This window comes from Solanum tuberosum, unplaced genomic scaffold (assembly GCF_000226075.1).
Source record: "Solanum tuberosum cultivar DM 1-3 516 R44 unplaced genomic scaffold, SolTub_3.0 scf00002, whole genome shotgun sequence".
Classification (NCBI taxonomy): Eukaryota; Viridiplantae; Streptophyta; class Magnoliopsida; order Solanales; family Solanaceae; genus Solanum; species Solanum tuberosum.
In genome coordinates, this window is record NW_006238928.1 from 358,571 (window position 1) to 376,000 (window position 17,430).

Below are 17,430 nucleotides of genomic sequence, written 5' to 3' on the forward strand. Positions count from 1 at the left end.
TGTTAACACTTTTCAAAAAGTGATATAAACCAAACTTGATAAAAGTGATATAAAAAGTGATATAGGTCAATGAACTGGATACGACCCCCAAAATAACATAAAATCACCGTGGGTTACTTTGATGCTGATTTTTAAGGCATCGTGTATAGAATCTGTAAGCAGAATTTTTTTAAAAAAAAAATGATATTTTCTTTTGTACAACAAAATCTCACACAAATAAAGACTTGAACTCTAGAAAACTTACCATAGGGAGGAGCTGTACCACCTTCTGGTCATAGAATCATTGTCTTGAGCTTTCAATAATGGTCAAATCTGATGAAATGAATCTAGATTTTAGGGTTTTCTTGACTGTAGCGTCTCACAATGAAGAAAAGAGGAGGGAAAAAGAAAATCAAGAGAGAGTGTACTGAATGACGACGTTTATTAACGGTGGGTATAAAAGTGGATAGAAACCAAACTTGACAAAAGGGTGGATAGTTAAAGGACTATATTCGTCAAGTGTATAGTTAAGGGACTATTTTAGACCTACTGTGATAGTTTAGGGACCATTTATGTCATTTTCTCTAAAAGTTTACACCAAACTTGGATGGTTATTAATGTGTGACACAATTGTTAGGATTTTGCCCTGATTTTCTTTCCTTATTTTTTTTCCTTAAAGAAAAGTCAAAGTATTACCATAAATGCTTGAACTTTTTCTGAAAGGAAAATATAATTTTCTTCCATATTTGGTTTATTCTTTCCTTAGAGGAATAGTTTGGAAATCTATAAATTGAAGATCCCTATTCTCATAGCATAACACAATAGAATCCACAATGTAGTCGCTTAGAGAGTTTTGTTTATGGGAGATTTTCTCTCTACAGTTTTTTTATGTTTTGATTAGTTTTTAATTATGTAGGCCAATTGGTCATATTATATAATAATATTATGTCTTTTAGTATAGTTTTATGTGTCTTTCTTTTGTACAACAAAATCTCACACAAATAAAGACTTGAACTCTAGAAAACTTACCATAGGGAGGAGCTGTACCACCTTCTGGTCATAGAATCATTGTCTTGAGCTTTCAATAATGGTCAAATTTGATGAAATGAATCTAGATTTTAGGGTTTTCTTGACTGTAGCGTCTCACAATGAAGAAAAGAGGAGGGAAAAAGAAAATCAAGAGAGAGTGTACTGAATGACGACGTTTATTAACGGTGGGTATAAAAGTGGATAGAAACCAAACTTGACAAAAGGGTGGATAGTTAAAGGACTATATTCGTCAAGTGTATAGTTAAGGGACTATTTTAGACCTACTGTATAGTTTAGCACCATTCAAGTCATTTTCTCTAAACTTTTACTTCCATGGACTGATATAAGCTAAAGCTTAAACACCGGTTCTAAAAATCCTCAGAAAAACCCAGAAAACTAAAATCGCCATGGATTTTTTCTCCGATAACCACATGTGGCGTGATCTTCTTCTTCAAGCAATCCTAATTCTCGTAACAATCTTCATGTTCCTTTTCATGTACAACGTTCCCCAGAAATACTTCTCGAAGCTTCGTTTCCGAAACCGGGCGGATATGCAATCGAAGCGTCACTTCGTACAAGGAGCTCAACTTCTTTCTCAAGCTAAATCAGCAGCAGTTAAGGATCGATCTAATGCTATTTCTCTTGCTAAATCTGCTGAAGCACAAGCCGATTTGGCTATAGCTTTAGACCCGAAAGATGCTGCAGCTCACATACTCAAGGCTTTAGCTCTTGATTTACAGGGGTTTAAGACGTCGGCTCTTGATTCCATCGATGTCGCGCTTTCGCCGCTAGCCGTGAAGTCGTTGTCGGAGCCGGAGAGAGCGGATGCGTTGTTTAAGCGGGCGCAGTTGAGACTAGCGGCGAGTCGACGTGAACAAATTGACTCGGTGATTGGGGATTTGACTCAGTCTGTTAGGTTGAAGGGCGATAATGTCAAGGCTTTTTGCTTGTTGGGCGATTGTTACGAGAAAAAAGGCTTGAAGGAGGAGGCACAAAAGGCTTATCAGGAAGCTCAAAAGGTTCAGCCCAATTTTGCTCCTGCTAGGGAAGCACTTGACCGTTTGAATTCCGAGTCTTGATCTCTAATTGTTTGTTTTCATTTTGTTGTTTTGTTCACTACATAGTTCTATATAAAGGCAATTATTGTTCACACTGCAATTAAACATTTGGCAATTATGTATACAATGATTAACTTCAGAGTTGATGTATCACAAATATTCAGCGCAAACCAATAACTTATATCATGAACAACAACAAAATATTCAATGTAGTTTCATAAGTGGGGTCTAGCAAGGATAGGATGTACGCACATCATACCCTTGAAACTTATATGATGAAGAATATAAAATATAGTTTAAAAAACTGAGCCTGTAGGGATATAGTTTTGGCATTCTTTTGTAAGATCATAATCAGTATTGGAGTTTAAGATGATAGGATTGGTAATTGGACCAAAAGGTGTGATCTAGTAGCTATTGAATCTTGAAAAAAATAATGGGAGATAATCGTTCGAATGTTCACCAGAGGTAAAATAACACGAGATGATTTCTTTTGATTTGCCTGCCCAAGTCTTAGTTAATAGGAACTGTTAGAAATCACCATCAAGATTGAGCAAGGCGGCAGAATTTGTTGGACAAAGTCAAGCTTGACTTGGTATATCTTAAAAAAAAGTCTAAATGAAAAGGTTAGTTTTCATACAAATTATGTTACATCATGGGAAACAGCTAATGTTCATTTACTGATGAAGTACCTGTGGTCTATGATCTTAAGGCAACTTAAAATTTCTAATTTGGTGTTGACTCATGACTGTGAGTATGTGAAAATTCTTGTAACAAAAGGTATTAGCTAGTGACTGATTGCTGAGTAGAAATTTATCAGCAGTATGGCTGGGGTTTTGTGTCCTATGCTTCAGCTTCTTTGGACATGTTGGATACTGATGTGCTTGAATTTCATGGATTGCAATGGTAAATTAGTAGAGGAGGAAAAGAGGGCACTTTTGGAGCTGAGGGACTCCCTTAACTATCCCAATGGATCTACGCTAATTAATGAATGGGTTGAAGAAAATTATTGTGCATGGGCTGGTATTTTTTGCATCAGGGATCTAAATAATGATGCACATGTTCTTGATATTATTCTTACCAGTAAAAGGGAACTTGGACTTGGAATATGGTATCCTGATGCAAACTTGTTGACTCGTTTCACGCATCTCCAGTCTCTTTATATATCTGGCAACGCTATTGGCAACTGGATCATGCCAGAAGGTATTCTTTTCATCAAAATGTTCTTCCATTACCTGTATCCATGTTTCATTTGATCAAATCTGCGTGTGCAACAACTTACCTACCTCAGTATTTAGTAGTATAATCTGTACAAACTCTTACTGCTGTTAATATCTGTTAAACACAATTATTACTTTCCTCGAATCCTTAGAGCTTTAAGATTTGCTACTTTTTTTGGAATGATTCTGCACCGGTGACCCTGATCTCCTTTCTTCACGTAGTTGCATGTTGGAGTATTACTTTTTAACAACTTATACTTGCAGCATTATGCAAATTGTGCAACCTGAAGGAATTGGATCTAAGTTTCAACCCTTTAAATGGCGATGCTCTGCCTCATTTTCAAGTATGTAGCCTCGCATCTCTAGAACAGCTGCACCTATCAGGGATTTATCCTAGTTTCCCTTTACCCCACTGCTCAGAGGTTTGTTTTCTCAGTTGTTGAATTTTGATCAGTCATAGTAGGTCCATCAAAGTTTCTACCTTGGTTTTGATATAGCTCGTTTTGCTGAACTGACGTAGCATTGTGCGGACTAAAGGATATGTGGAAACTAGATCTAAGCAACAACAATCTTACAGATGATAGCATGCCACATTGCCTGTTTGATGATCTTTCATACCTTGAAAGCCTAGACCTGTCTGGGAATAACCTTAAGAATTCCCATCACATTCTATCAGGTAAAGTTGGATAAATTTCTGTTGTTACATACATGATCTTGTGCATATTGTCATTACTATTTTCATTTTCCTAACGTGAGAATATCGTTTACAATTTAGTATTTCCATGTATTAGTGGTTTTCTCTGGTTCTTTAGCCGAGGGTCTATCGGAAACAACCTTCTACCTTTGAGGTAGGTAGGGGTAAGGTCTGCGTACACTCAGCCCTCCTTAGACAACACTTTGTGTGATTACTCTGGATATTATGTTGTTCTCGCTGTAATGGTTTCCTCCAGCTGAACAAACTGTTAATTGGTGGTGGACCCCTCTCTTCTGCTCTACTCAACTACCATCTTCTCGGTCTATATGCTGTCGTCAAACCATTGGTATTGAGTCTGCATGAAACACATAAAAACTGACTACAATTTTTAAGTTAATGGTATGATTCTCATCATCTAAAAATAGCTTCTCTAAAATGAAACAAATGTCACCATGAGGGGAGTCATTAGATGAAGATTGCACAGAGGAACTATTTTCTTGATTTGTTAATTCCAACTGTGACCTTGCATATGTAGATATCTGAAGAGTTTTTCTTCGATAAAGAACATGGTCTGAATGAAGTTCTACCTTGTAGCTTTTTCCAGTTTCCCCTAACAATCTTTGCACCAGTATAAGATAGCAGCATGAATTATCAATCCCCTGGAGTTGAGTTTTCAGGTTGTTCCTATGAATACGAAACTCATTTTCTACTCTAATTAATGAACTAGACAAAAAACATCCCTTTTGTTGCTTCATATATTTCTTGCAGCTTTATGTAGACTGCAGAATCTCAAAAGGTTGGATCTGAGTGATAATTTTCTTGATGATGGAAGCATACCGACCTGCCTCTTTGAAAATCACTCAGTGCTTGAAAGTCTGGATATTTCACATAACAATATCAGGGGTTCTCCTGGTTTCTTTTCAGGTAATGCTGATGTTTTGAAATTTCTTTCAATTTCTTTGTAGCTATCAGTTCAATTTTGAACTTGAAGTCACTGAGAATGCATCTCCAATTAACGTCTATATGCTATGCGTGAGACATGGTTCTCTTGATTCTATGATTATAACATGAAGTCCTCGATAAGATATTCTGAGCTTTCTTAGATTAAAAAATAGGTTTCCACTTGTGTTTTCCCTTGATACTCTGTCAGACTCTGAATCTGGTTACTTTGTAATTTATATGTGTTTTGTCTAGTAAAGTTGGGTTGCTGATTCCCTGTCTTTCCAGATTGTAGAATGAACATTATGCAACTTTAATTTTTTTGATCATGTTGCTAACTACTTGTTACGCTTTTCAGGAATCTGTAAACTTAGGAACCTGCAGGTGTTAAATCTTCAGGATAACCTTATACAAGGTGGACTTGATCCATGCCTTGGTGGAATGACTTCCTTGGTTTCTTTAGATCTTTCTTTCAATCATTTTGAGGGGACTTTCTTCTTACATATTCAGCAACCTGACTTTGCTCGAGACCCTTCGTCTTTCAGATAACAGGTTTGATGGACTTCTCTTGTTTGCATCATTTGCTAACCTCTCCAATCTTGAAGCTATTGATCTTACAAATAATGAGTTTGAAGTTGACACTGAAACTCCATCTTGGGTTTCATCTTTTCAACTTTTGTCCCTTGACCTACGAAATACTAGACTAAACCAGAACTATGGCCATGTAATTCCAACGTTCATCTCCAAACAACACAAGTTGAAGTCCCTGTCTTTGTCCTATAATGCCCTTCAAGGAAGCGTTCCGTCCTGGTTGTTGTATAATAATACACTTCTTATGTTGTCTTTGAGAAGCAACCATTTGTATGGTGGAATTCCTGCGTCTTCTCAGATTCAAGCATCAAGTCTTCTGATGCTTGATGTATCAGATAATTGCTTAGGCAGTACACTTCGCACTAACGTGCTCGAATCATTTCCAGACTTATTCTATCTTAACCTGTCAAATAACACCCTCGAAGGCACCCTTCCTTCATCTTTTGACAATCTGCTAAAGTTAGAGGTTCTGGACCTTTCTCACAACTTCCTACAGGGAAAACTTCCTCCAGCTTTAAGACAGAATCACACTTCATTGGCACATTTAGTTCTTTCAAACAACAACTTTCACGGGGAGGTTATGCCCCGATTTTCAAATATGTCAAATCTTGCATACTTGCATCTTCAAAATGATGGATTTATTGGAGTCCTCCCTGCTGCTATGTTTAACCTTCCTGTTCTGAAGGTCATGGACATTAGTGGGAATAATTTATCAGGGAATGTTCCAGATTATTTTCCTCTCTTTCCACATCTAGCCATACTTATCTTGGCAAGAAACCAGTTTCATGGGATTATTCCAGTGTCTTTATGCCAGATGCAAAAGCTTCATATTTTGGACATGTCAGCAAATTTACTCTCTGGGGTTTTACCTTCTTGCCTCGGTAACATAACCGCGTGGATGAAAGAATCTCAAGTTCTACTCCTAGCCTTCATGTGGTTGTCTCCTTCATATACTAACTACAGGGTCAAAGTTCCTTTAACAACCAAGGGGAATGCACTCTCTTATGAAGGTATTCCTCTTTCTCAAATGACTATACTTGATCTATCTATGAACCATTTCACCAGTGAAATTCCATCACAACTAGGACAACTAGTAGCTCTCCGTTCATTAAACCTCTCACACAACGTCCTTTCTGGCCATATTCCAGAATCGTTCATCAACTTAAAGAAACTGGAGAGTTTGGATCTTTCTTCTAACCATCTAATTGGAAAAATCCCTCCTCAGATGACTCAACTTGATTCACTTTCAACTTTAAATTTGGCTTTCAATCATCTATCAGGAAGAATCCCGTTTGAAAACAAATTTGTCACCTTTGAAGCATCTAGTTATAGAGGTAACAAGGAACTCTGTGGACCACCTCTGGAAAATGATTGTGTGTTCTCGAGCCCGCCTCAGCAGCATGAAGAAGAAGAAGACGAGAAGCAAGGAATTGGTGAGAGTGACTTCTTTTTCTTCTCATGCATAGCTGTTGCTTATGTTTTGGGATTTTGGAGTGTCATTGCTCCTCTTCTTCTTAGTAGGAACTGGCGCACGACATATTATGCTAAGGTTGATAGCTGCATTGAACTGTGCAAGGAGAAACTTCATCTGTCCTAATTCTCCATGAAAATTTTTATGCTACTTTTGTTATTTTAAGAGTCGTTTGATAGGATGTATAAGAATAGTTCTGAATAAAAGTGTGTTAGTAGTAATGCTGGTATTAGCTACGTTGATGCTATTTCTTATCCACTATTTAATATGTGGCATATTTCTACTTTCAACTTGTTTTGATGAAACATGTTGAATAGTTGCAGATAGGGGTGTTCATGGTTTGGATAAAAACCGATTCAAACCGAAAAATCAAACCAAACCGATTTAATTTGGATTTTGGTTTGGTTTTAGGTTGTTAAGAACGTAGTATTTGGTTTGGTTATGGTTTTGTTCGAAAAAATCGAAGAAATAACCGAATCGAACCAACAAGTTATATACATAAATTTTATTATTATACATACATAATATATTATATTCATAAACAATTTTAAAGATTTTATATATGTTTCATCAAAATTTATTTTTATAATTTACTTATGAAAGAAAAAATAGTCCAGGGTGAGAACATTATTCTTATTGGTTTCATGTATATGAGTGTCTATGAAAATTATTTGTGGGACTAAAAAATGTCATTGTCTCTTCCTTCTATGCCAAAATAGTGAATTTTGAAGTTTTATTCAGTAAATTCAATGATCGAAAGTTCTGTAATGCCAGTCATTCTAACTATTTTTTTTGTTTGAGTGGATTGTTGTCACTTTTTTTCACATTTTGAATGAATTGTTTATTTTTTTTTATGTATGGTTAATAACTGAATCAAACCAAACCAAAACCGAAAACAACCAAATCGATAAATGTATATTATATTTGGTTTGGTTTTGATAATTTTAAAACCGATTAAGTTAGTTTGATTTTGATTTTGGCCAATAATCGACCCAAACCAAACCGTGAACACCCCTAGTTGCAGACTTGCAGTTTTTGGTGAAAGAGTTAAACAAGTTTGAGAAAATTCTTCAATTTATGAACTTTGGTTAAGATGAACAAATTTTGGTTTTCAGTAAATTCTAAATTTAGAGAATTAGAAAGTTCTGTGGCTATTTTCAATTTCATAGAATTGAAAATCGAAACTGAACATTTTTGTAGAACCATAGTTAAAAGGAAATTCCAGCATAAATTTGTTTCTATGTTACGATTATACCAAAAAATTGTAATTCCGCCATAACTAGTTTTCAACATTACTCGTCTTAAAATTGATTAATTACCTATTAATAATATAATAATTTTTTAATTATTTATTTTGGATAGGACTCACCTTTTTTAAAAAAAAAATTAAAAAATGTTGGCTCGATTTAAAGAAATTATTTGAGCATAAATAATTATATTAATTGCTGAGAGGTTGGAGACGTATTCCCCAAGGTCTTGATCAAGTACCCAAAGAGTTGACCCCGTGCTCTGCAAGGCCAATGATTTATATCTCCATTTTGTCAATTTTTTTTTTTTTTAAAAGTAGGTTATTTTCTACTCCCTCCGTTCCTTTTTAGTTGTCATGTTATGTTTTTCGAGAGTTAATCTGACTAATCTCAAAGCTAAATTAGATTACATTAATTTGATATTTTAAAATAAAATTTTAGATATTCAAAAACTATACTCCGTATATGATGAAACTATATGATAAAAAAATACATTTTAAATTGTTAGTCAAAATTAATATCGTTTGACCCTAAAAAAGTAACAACTAAAGGAAAGTTTTTTTTCACCAAAAGTACTATAAAATGATTTCCTAGCCTTAACATCAGATCATTATTTTAATCAACACTTATCAATTATTACCAATCTTTAAAATTCAAAAAACTTCTTTAGAACACTATCCAGTTCATCACTATTGGATCAAATTTTAATAAAAGATCTAAATTCTAATAACTCACCAACCAAACACCGAAAGACCATTGAAAGAAAATATTTTTTCAAAAGAAAATGACTATCATCGTACCAAACACACAATAATCAATTAATCATCACCACTCTTCAAACCCCATCAAGATGATAGGTGTCATTATTCAAGTATTTAACAGGGATTAAGGAAGATGGGAGGATTTTTTATTTTTATTGTTTAAAATAGAGAATCTTTATAACCTTTGATCATGGGATTGTTGACCAAGGAATTAGCTTGCTTGACACTTCTCTAAACAAAAGTTCCCTATAAATAGTCTTCTGTCCACCATTCTATCAGACAACAAAACGGAACGCAAGAGAAAAGAAAACTATTCTTCTTAGCAGCTTTTTCAACCTACTCGGAGTAAGAAAAGTAAAGCAACCAACAGCCTTTTTAAACCAAGAATGGAGTCAAAATTACAAGTATCCTGGGTACTTAACAACATGAACAAGGCAATTTGGTATATCATGATTCTAGCAGTGCTACTAAATACTACTGCTAAATTATACTTGAATTTGGTTCCTGAGAAGACAAAGTTAGTACTAAGAGATGAAGCTGAAAATGAGCTACTTCCATGGCTGTCTGGAAGCATCATTACCTTAACTATCAAATATCTGAATTTCTGCATTGCTAAGATGTTGCAATTCAGATACCTCGCGCCATTGCAAACTGCCCCTTCCACTATTATGTCACTGCTTTTCTGGGTTGCGTTAACTCGATCAGTCTCTTCATTGTATTCTTGAATCTTTGGCTTATAGACATTCTAAATCATCCTTTGTACATTAGTACTACTGAAAATGAAAATCTCAAGCCATTTTCAATCCAATTCCTAGGCTTCTTTGGGATACAGAGTACTAGACATCTGAGAGCCTCAGTTGTCTCTAGATAAAAGAAAGTGCATGTAATGTTTTTTCCCTGTATGCTAATTCATATATATTTGAATGACATGATGGTTGAACAAGTAGACTGGCAGAAATGTTTTCATGCTTGGATTAATTTTGCAGCAACTCTCACATAATATTCAGAAAACAAAACCTTTGCTCAGGTGCTGATAAATATACATCATCTGAAAACGCCAAACAATCACAAGCAAGTCTTGCAACAACTACATGGTACAAAAACAGTTCTGTGCATCAGATATCTTTAATTCATAATAGTAACAAAAGATTACCCTCATCTGTTCTTGTAGAGAAATCCAGTAACAGTGACGGAGATGTAACTTTTAATTATCGGCAACTTTCACCATCAAGCCACTTTAGTGACGGTAATAGCTTAATTAGAAGTGATTTTATCTTTTCATTGGAAACTGCATTTCCTTTAAGATCTAATTGTATCAAGTTCAAGTCTTTAAAAATAGCATAGGCTTCCCAATAATCAGCCACCTCAGCGCAATGGATCTCAGATTCTTCAGTTTTCCAGTCACCTCCACTTCTATGGTTAAGAGGGGAAGAGCACAAATACCTCCTCGTGTCAATAGAATGTGCTCCAATCTCGTTGTAAGAGATATCTAAGACTTTCAGTGACCTTAGCAGTTTCAAAGGTTCCAATGCAGTAAAACTGCAGAGTTTATTGTAGCTGACATTCAAGCAGGAGAGAAGTTGCATCACCTCCAAGCCTGCATCAATTTAGAGAATAATGGAATGAAGCAAGCTTCAAGCATGAAAAAGCTCCCACAAGAAGATGTTCACAAATAAATTAAGAAATCTAATGCCACATTATTGAAGAAAGGCATGATACTCGGGCAAAGAATTTAATAAAACAGAAAATTAGAAGCAATCCTTTGAAGTCAACATGATTCAGAAACATAATTGAGCACTTCCACAAGAAATGCCAGATTAATTGTAACTTTTTATTACATGGTCAACTTCACTGGATAACTACATCTGGACATCCATGTAATTTTTTTGGTAACCAATATAAATTACCATTAACAAGCGAAAAATAATACACCTAAAGAGCACTCAATCTCCTAATCACCTTCTAAGAAGGGTACTAAGAGAGTTAAGCCTCCTATAGAGATCTAGTTACACAAAATCTTTGCAACAACCAGCTATGCCAATTTGCCTAGACAGTTTAACTACCTCAAATCTATCTACAAATTCCTTCTTAATCTATGTCACGGCTGTATCTGTATTTACAATAATGCCTTTAAACAGTTTCCAGTTCCTTCCACTCCAAACCTGGTATATCACTGCTCCACACAATGCAGTAATAAGTTCCTTGAGAAATTGCTGCCAATGCTTCCTTCTGAGTCTACTATTCAGGATATGCTTGACAGTTCCAGTGGGAATAAGTGTCCCAGACCATTGTTGTATTTCAGTTTAAACTCTCACTATCCATTCACAAGTAAAAAACAGATGGATATTAGTCTCCCCAACTGACTTATCACACAAGCAGCAGGTGTCATCCTCCACTGAAATATTTAATCTCTCGAGTCTCTCTTTCGTTAGTAATTCGTCTTGCATAGCTAGCCAGTAGCCACAATATGAACCTGTGCTTAGGTTGAGCAAATTTAGTCCGGATTAAGTTAGACACTCTTAAGTATAGCATGTTGCCCCAATAGTGTATTGTAACTCTATGTGAGTGAGTATTTCCCCCAAGTTACCCCAATAGTGTATTGTAACTCTATGTGAGTGAGTATTTCTCCCAAGAAGTGAGCAAGTAAACACCAGATGAATACCAACCCTGCATCTCTGCTTTCAAGGTATTAAGTCTTCTTCCAGTACCAACTTGAGTCCAATGGTGGAGTATGTATCCATATGTTATCATTGTTTTTCGTATATACTCCATGCACCCACCTGATCCATAACACATGTTCCTTCATAGCTAGTTGCCAGAGCAGTGAGCAGTTTACCAACAGAGGCCATATTCCATAGCTTACTGCCTGTGATGTTCAGACCACCAAGCTTCTTAGGAATGCACATTTGCTCCCATGAAACTAATGGCACCTCCATACATTTGAAAAACATAAGTTCACACATACTGAGACAGAAAATCCAAATAAGACTAACTTTGGCTAGTCAATTTATTAACCAAACCATCTCTCAGATGTTTTTTAACAAGTTATCATTTATCTCTTTAAATTCTTTTTTCGTTTCATCGAGTCATTACGAAGATCATAAAAGATCAAGATGCTTTTTTTCAAGGTCAAAATCATGTTTAAATATTAGACCAACATGATGTCTAAACTATTTAGAATTTGCAAGAGTGACTCGACCAGTTTTAATGTATCAAGCTATCTAAATATTCTACATATCATGATATTATCTCTTTACAACAAATATATGACATAGGAAAGATTCAATACATCTATTATATTCATCCCTATCATATCATGGAAGAATCTTCTATCCCTCTCATTCTCTAACCCAAAAATCAAGATGGTTGACAAAAATGCAACAAAATTTTCTTAGAGCACCACCTATAACTGAAAAGCTACTAAAAAGAATGAATACAAGATAGGGATAAGGGTTAGATTTCTTTACCTATATGTGGTGTAGATAAAGGCCTTTTCATGACAATCCTCAAAAATATTGGTGAAATCTATGTACTTAATTAGTTTGTTAGCTTGACGATTCCTAGATACAGTTCTTCCCTATTAATAAATTGTATTTTTCCTATGAAAACTAAAATTAAATTGAAAAAACTCAAATAGACCACTAGTCATCCAGAAGAATGAAAAGACTTAACAGAGAAGCTCTGAATTTGTACGTGGTAAATATAGTAGTTCTCCTTTCCTTGTTTCTTTAGGACGAACTTTGACTTGCAAAAGGCCCACCATCTTGTCCTCATTGTGTTTTCACAATCAGATGAGAGCCATTGCAAATAGAGGAGAAAATACACACTATTCCGGCATCTCTGAGAGTTCTTTTGCGGATGGCTTGGATGTGTTGTAAGGTATGCAAGTCTAATTATTACAATTTCAGAAGTTGCATCAGAAATTATCAAACTAACTAGACCATATGCAACACAACCTCCCTTTCCTGGGGCATAAACAAAACTTCTTCTTTTTTTCCTTCTGAATGACAGTTGTGATCTAATCTTGGCACATTTTGTTTCAACCAAAGAATGTCTTAATTCGGAGAGGAAGCTGAAAATCAATCTTCTGAGTGTACATTCAATAGATAGACAAGCAAATGCTATGCAAGCTCTATGAAGCCCCTTAGTTTCAGAGAACTTGAATTAACAAGAAAGATAAACTAGAAAGAGCTAGAGAAATTACCTTCAAGTGTCTTAAGTTGGTTGTAGCTGAGATCTAAGACTTGGACCCACAAAAGTTGCTCCATAGACCCAATACGTGAAAGTGAAAGATTATTAAATCGCAGACAGAAATTATTGATTCTTGGAAAATATGGATCCCTATATTCACGGCAGTGCTTCAGCAACAATTCTTGATTGGAGATTATCTGCAACATCAGATGATTAAGCTTGTGCAGTTCTAGGAAAGGTTCAACAACATATCACAAGATTTCTATTTTGAAATTGAATTACAATACAAGTCTTCACGTTTTGAATCCAAGTTGTTGCTGGCATTATGAAACGAATAAACCACAAGGTCTCCAATTTCTTTGTGGCATTACTTTTTCCAAATTATCAATAAGACAAAAACCATAATAAAAGAGTTGGGCTTGTAGAGGATTTGTTCATATAACAGAAAGAGTAAAATATAATAATGAGCTATCCATTAGAAGACTAGGTGCATGAAAAATTTAACAGAAACCGATACCTGTTTCAGAAGTACTATGCTGTATTCATCCTGGTAGTAGTGGAGATGTGCTGGGTCCATATTCTTTAAATCGTCATATAGTTGAAGAATTTCTGCATGGGGGCTAACATTTCTATGACTAGTGCCAGCATATGACATTAAGGTGTCATGGGCCATCAGCAGTCTGGCAAGTGTTAACTTCCCGATTTTACTGAAACAGATAAAGAACTAATAAGAGAGGATAGGATGGAAAATACAGCTGCCGTAAATGTATTCAGCGTGTAAACAAATTTCCTACCAGTTCATTGTTGATAACAACTCCCTACAGTGTGATATCTCATTATTGATGGTCGTTATATTCCACTGATAGTCCACCACTGTTTCATCTATCTTGGTTCTTTCTAGATGGAACAAGTTAACCAGAACTGACTCAAGAAACTGGGCGTCATGAGTGCAGAAACTTTCATCACTCCAAGAGATCTTCCCTTCATTTTTCAAATCAACATGTTCTGAACGATAAGGTGGTACAGACACTGAAAATTCAATATGAGAAGAATCTCCATGATGAACGCCAGTTGAAGAGAAAATGCCTTGAGAACGAGCAAGGCTGACCTTTACTTGGTAAGCCTTTTCAGAATGTGCATGTTCCTCTGGAAAATTAAGATATGTCAACCAAGCTTGAGCAGACCCAGTTCCATCTCCTGAAAGTGATCTCCAAACGAGCTCATTACTCGCAATATTTTCACATTCGATTACTACTGTAGATGAACATACATTCTCAACAGCTTCGCTGAAATAGAGAACAAGTGGAAGTATTCTAGTATTAGTCTGAAGACTGGTAAAGGGTGATAAAGAGCAATCTCCAAACGATCCATCCACGGATAAGGAAAGATTACTGCCATGTGGTGGCCATGAAGAAACCAACAATGTCTCTAGTTTAACTGTCTGATCAAGAAGCCACAGATGATAAAACCAACCACTTTGATCATCTGGATCTGTGAAAAGAGCATGGCGCACAAACTCATACTCTTCTGTAAATACATTGTCCTTGGGACAATATCCTTTTGCTTTTTCCTTCAGCAGATGAGAAAGAAGAACACTGTATACGAGTCATTATGGGGAGATGAACCATTGGAAGAGATAAGAGATACAACGTAGTAGAATATAGGTCAGAATAAGAGTTCCTCATGAGCTAAAATGGTATGTGATACTTATTAACTTACTTTTAAACGACGAGTGCATCTTGGAGCCCATAAAATAACATAGTTATGAAACTATGGGCTCTTAAACCAATAGAATTTTCATATCAATGTGCTTACTAGAGACATGCTATGACACATCATGTTGTATATCTGTCCATCAAATACGCCAAAAGATGAAGTCTTATCCACACTTTTGCAACACATGATAAGGGCATGAATATGTGACAATGACCTGTCTAAATATGGAGGTTTGATAACTGGGATGGAGCTACATGTTTAGCATTCCATTTGTTAAAAATAACATAACTTTTTCTTCGAGGGGTATGACTGTCTTCTTGCCTTCTTAGTATGTTAGTGACTTTAGTTTTTGTACAAGAGCAGCATGATTAACACAATCTCAACCTAGAGAAGTTTTTCTACTCAGGAAATAGGTCTAACGAGAGTGAACCAAAAAGAAATAGTAATAGATACCTGCGGTTGTGCCAAGCAGAATAGTTGCTGAAATTATCATATATCATGTCGGTAGTGTATTCTAGTTCCTTCTCATTTGGTATGTTCTTTAATGTTGTGACAAACCTGAAAGAGTTGCCAAAAAGAAGTGTTAGGCAGAATGCAACAGTCCAGTAATTTGCGTTCAACTTAATCCAGGTCATCACCTTCTATAATTCCATGCATGAAAGTTGCGGGCGTCTGCCTTCTGGAACTTACCCAGAAGCAACAATTCCCTGTCTGTGGAAGAATGCCCTTTGCTCAACACCCACTTACGGTGATGCCATGCTCCGTAAGACTTGAAATTCCTCTTTAATGCATTCTCTACCTAATCAACATGCAAAACTTTAGCTGAATCACAGGCAACCACACAAAAAAATTAATTGCTTATGATAACAAGCTTTGTTCTTAGTTAAACCACCTAAGAACAATGTTATCAAAGGCAAACAACACAAAAAAAGATTAAGGTCCATTGGAGTTTTAAGCGGAAGAGCAAATATTGTGGGGCGTTAAATGGAGGGGAAAAAATGCAAATATAAATGTGTAGTTCAAGACAACTAATTATAAGCATGAATAACAAATATATGGACAACAAAAATGAAGAAAAGATCAGGATAAAGTGAAATATCAATTGTTCGGTGTCGCACCATCAGGATTACACTCATTGGCAAGGAAAAGTATGCCTTAGCGCCTGGATGACAACACTAAAGCGCCAACGTGTTTTGCACCTTAAGCGCGCCTTTGACAACACAGAGCACAACATATAAGTTAAAATATAATTGAAGTTTCATTATACATTCAACGCAGATCCATTTGGTAGAAGATTCAAAGTCAAGGTACAAATCTTCTATAGTTATTCCGCCCAATCAGAGGCCCAATCCTTCTTACTCAGTCAGATAAAAGAGCCACATTAGGTTTTGTCTATAACTTTAGCATTTTTATTCAACACACTTCAGAGCAACAACATGTAACATCATTCATAATAAGAGGAAATATGTCAACAACCAAAAAAAAAAAAGAACAAGCAGCCCCTTTTAAGAATAGAAAATTGAGCATTCCTTTCTCTTCCCACAAAACCTCCCATCAAGAAAATACTAATACATGAATCCTCAATATCCAATCCGACCCATTTGGAAAGATATCATTTTTATCCAAAAAAAACAACTTACCAGTCTGAGTTCTTCATCGAGAATTGACTTAACAGACTCCTCATTGTTCTCCACCTCAGGTAGATTCAAATTATGCTGGACAGCAAGTTTTCTATAATTCCAAGCAGTATAATACTCAGGATTTGACTCTAACAACTTTGCACTTACATCTAAAGCTTCCTTTGTATATCTGAAACAACCCCACAAATAAATTATCAACCAACATCAAAATTTGATCTTTTTTGTAAATCAAGAACACAAAAAATTTAAAAAATTACATTTTGGCGTGATGAAATTGGAGAAATTGTGATTGTAGAGACCGTAATTTGGAAGCTTTGACACTAAAAGCTTCTTGCTCTTCTGGAGTTGGAGCTTTGCGTGGTCTTCCGTGCATTTTTCCTTTTTTTCTCACACACAGAGAAAGAGGACTCAGAAGACTGAATGAAGGAAACTTGCAGCCTGTGATCTATTAGAACTATTAATACAAATGGATCTGAAATTACATTATTGGAGATCGACTAAATTTGAATTCGGATCAAAAAGTTAATTATTACTTTATGGCTTATTGCTATTGGATCATCGAATTAACTGTGTTTGTAAATAAAATAAAGTTTTATAGCTAATAATAACTTGGTCCCTCTGAAATGACTCAATTGATTTGGAGGGTGGTTCTCCACACGGATCAATCGAGATCAATTTCCCTCTTTGAGTCGAGCCTGTCACATAGACTGCGGATTATGCTAGGGTTCTTTAAAAAAAAAAAAAAAACTAATAGACTCAGGGATTAATTACATAATTTCCTTATTTAAGTAAACTATTGTTATCATACTTATCAGGGATAAGAGTCTGAAAAATACCCCAACTTTGATCGAATTTGCTGTTGCGTTACTAAACTTTCATAAGACCTATTACCTCCTT

At 35.6% G+C, this 17,430-nt stretch overlaps 3 protein-coding genes across 8 annotated transcripts; 2 read left to right on the plus strand and 1 right to left on the minus strand.

The window, feature by feature from the left end:
* Positions 1-1,415: 1,415 nt before the first annotated feature.
* On the plus strand, positions 1,416-2,087 carry LOC107063177 (uncharacterized). The gene has a single exon (XM_015314705.1). It carries the CDS (start codon positions 1,416-1,418, stop codon positions 2,085-2,087), a length of 672 nt encoding a protein of 223 aa, XP_015170191.1.
* Positions 2,088-2,260: 173 nt separating this feature from the next.
* Positions 2,261-7,268, plus strand: LOC102602199 (putative leucine-rich repeat receptor-like serine/threonine-protein kinase At2g24130). Of its 6 annotated transcripts, XM_015311001.1 has the most exons (5): positions 2,261-3,266; positions 3,548-3,627; positions 3,804-3,959; positions 4,746-4,901; positions 5,275-7,268. In XM_015311001.1, exons 2-5 carry the CDS (start codon positions 3,552-3,554, stop codon positions 5,463-5,465), a joined length of 579 nt encoding a protein of 192 aa, XP_015166487.1. In that variant the 5' UTR covers positions 2,261-3,266; positions 3,548-3,551; the 3' UTR covers positions 5,466-7,268. The 6 variants fall into 6 exon arrangements, with proteins under 6 accessions (XP_015166487.1, XP_015166428.1, XP_015166406.1 ...); XM_015310942.1 differs by having other exon boundaries at positions 2,261-3,705; positions 4,513-4,901; XM_015310920.1 differs by having other exon boundaries at positions 2,261-3,705.
* A 2,741-nt stretch (positions 7,269-10,009) lies between these two features.
* LOC102602760 (uncharacterized) lies at positions 10,010-16,958 on the minus strand. Its single transcript, XM_006337983.2, has 8 exons — positions 16,791-16,958; positions 16,534-16,702; positions 15,532-15,692; positions 15,347-15,451; positions 13,972-14,772; positions 13,695-13,884; positions 13,191-13,374; positions 10,010-10,583 (listed from the first exon to the last, which is right to left on the minus strand). The coding sequence occupies exons 1-8, from the start codon at positions 16,904-16,906 to the stop codon at positions 10,195-10,197; spliced, it is 2,115 nt and encodes a 704-aa protein (XP_006338045.1). The 5' UTR covers positions 16,907-16,958; the 3' UTR covers positions 10,010-10,194.
* Between the last annotated feature and the right edge of the window lie 472 nt (positions 16,959-17,430).

Bases quoted from the DNA above. Each gene is read 5' to 3' on its own strand.
- LOC107063177 (XM_015314705.1), top strand. From the start codon at position 1,416: ATGGATTTTTTCTCCGATAACCACATGTGGCGTGATCTTCTTCTTCAA.
- LOC102602760 (XM_006337983.2), bottom strand. From the start codon at position 16,906: ATGCACGGAAGACCACGCAAAGCTCCAACTCCAGAAGAGCAAGAAGCT. The intron at 13,885-13,971 runs GTAGGAAATTTG...TATCTGTTTCAG, and splicing joins TTGTTATCAACAATGAACTG to TAAAATCGGGAAGTTAACAC. The intron at 13,375-13,694 runs GTATCGGTTTCT...CTGATGTTGCAG, and splicing joins GCATAGTACTTCTGAAACAG to ATAATCTCCAATCAAGAATT.
- LOC102602199 (XM_015310942.1), top strand. From the start codon at position 5,752: ATGTTGTCTTTGAGAAGCAACCATTTGTATGGTGGAATTCCTGCGTCT.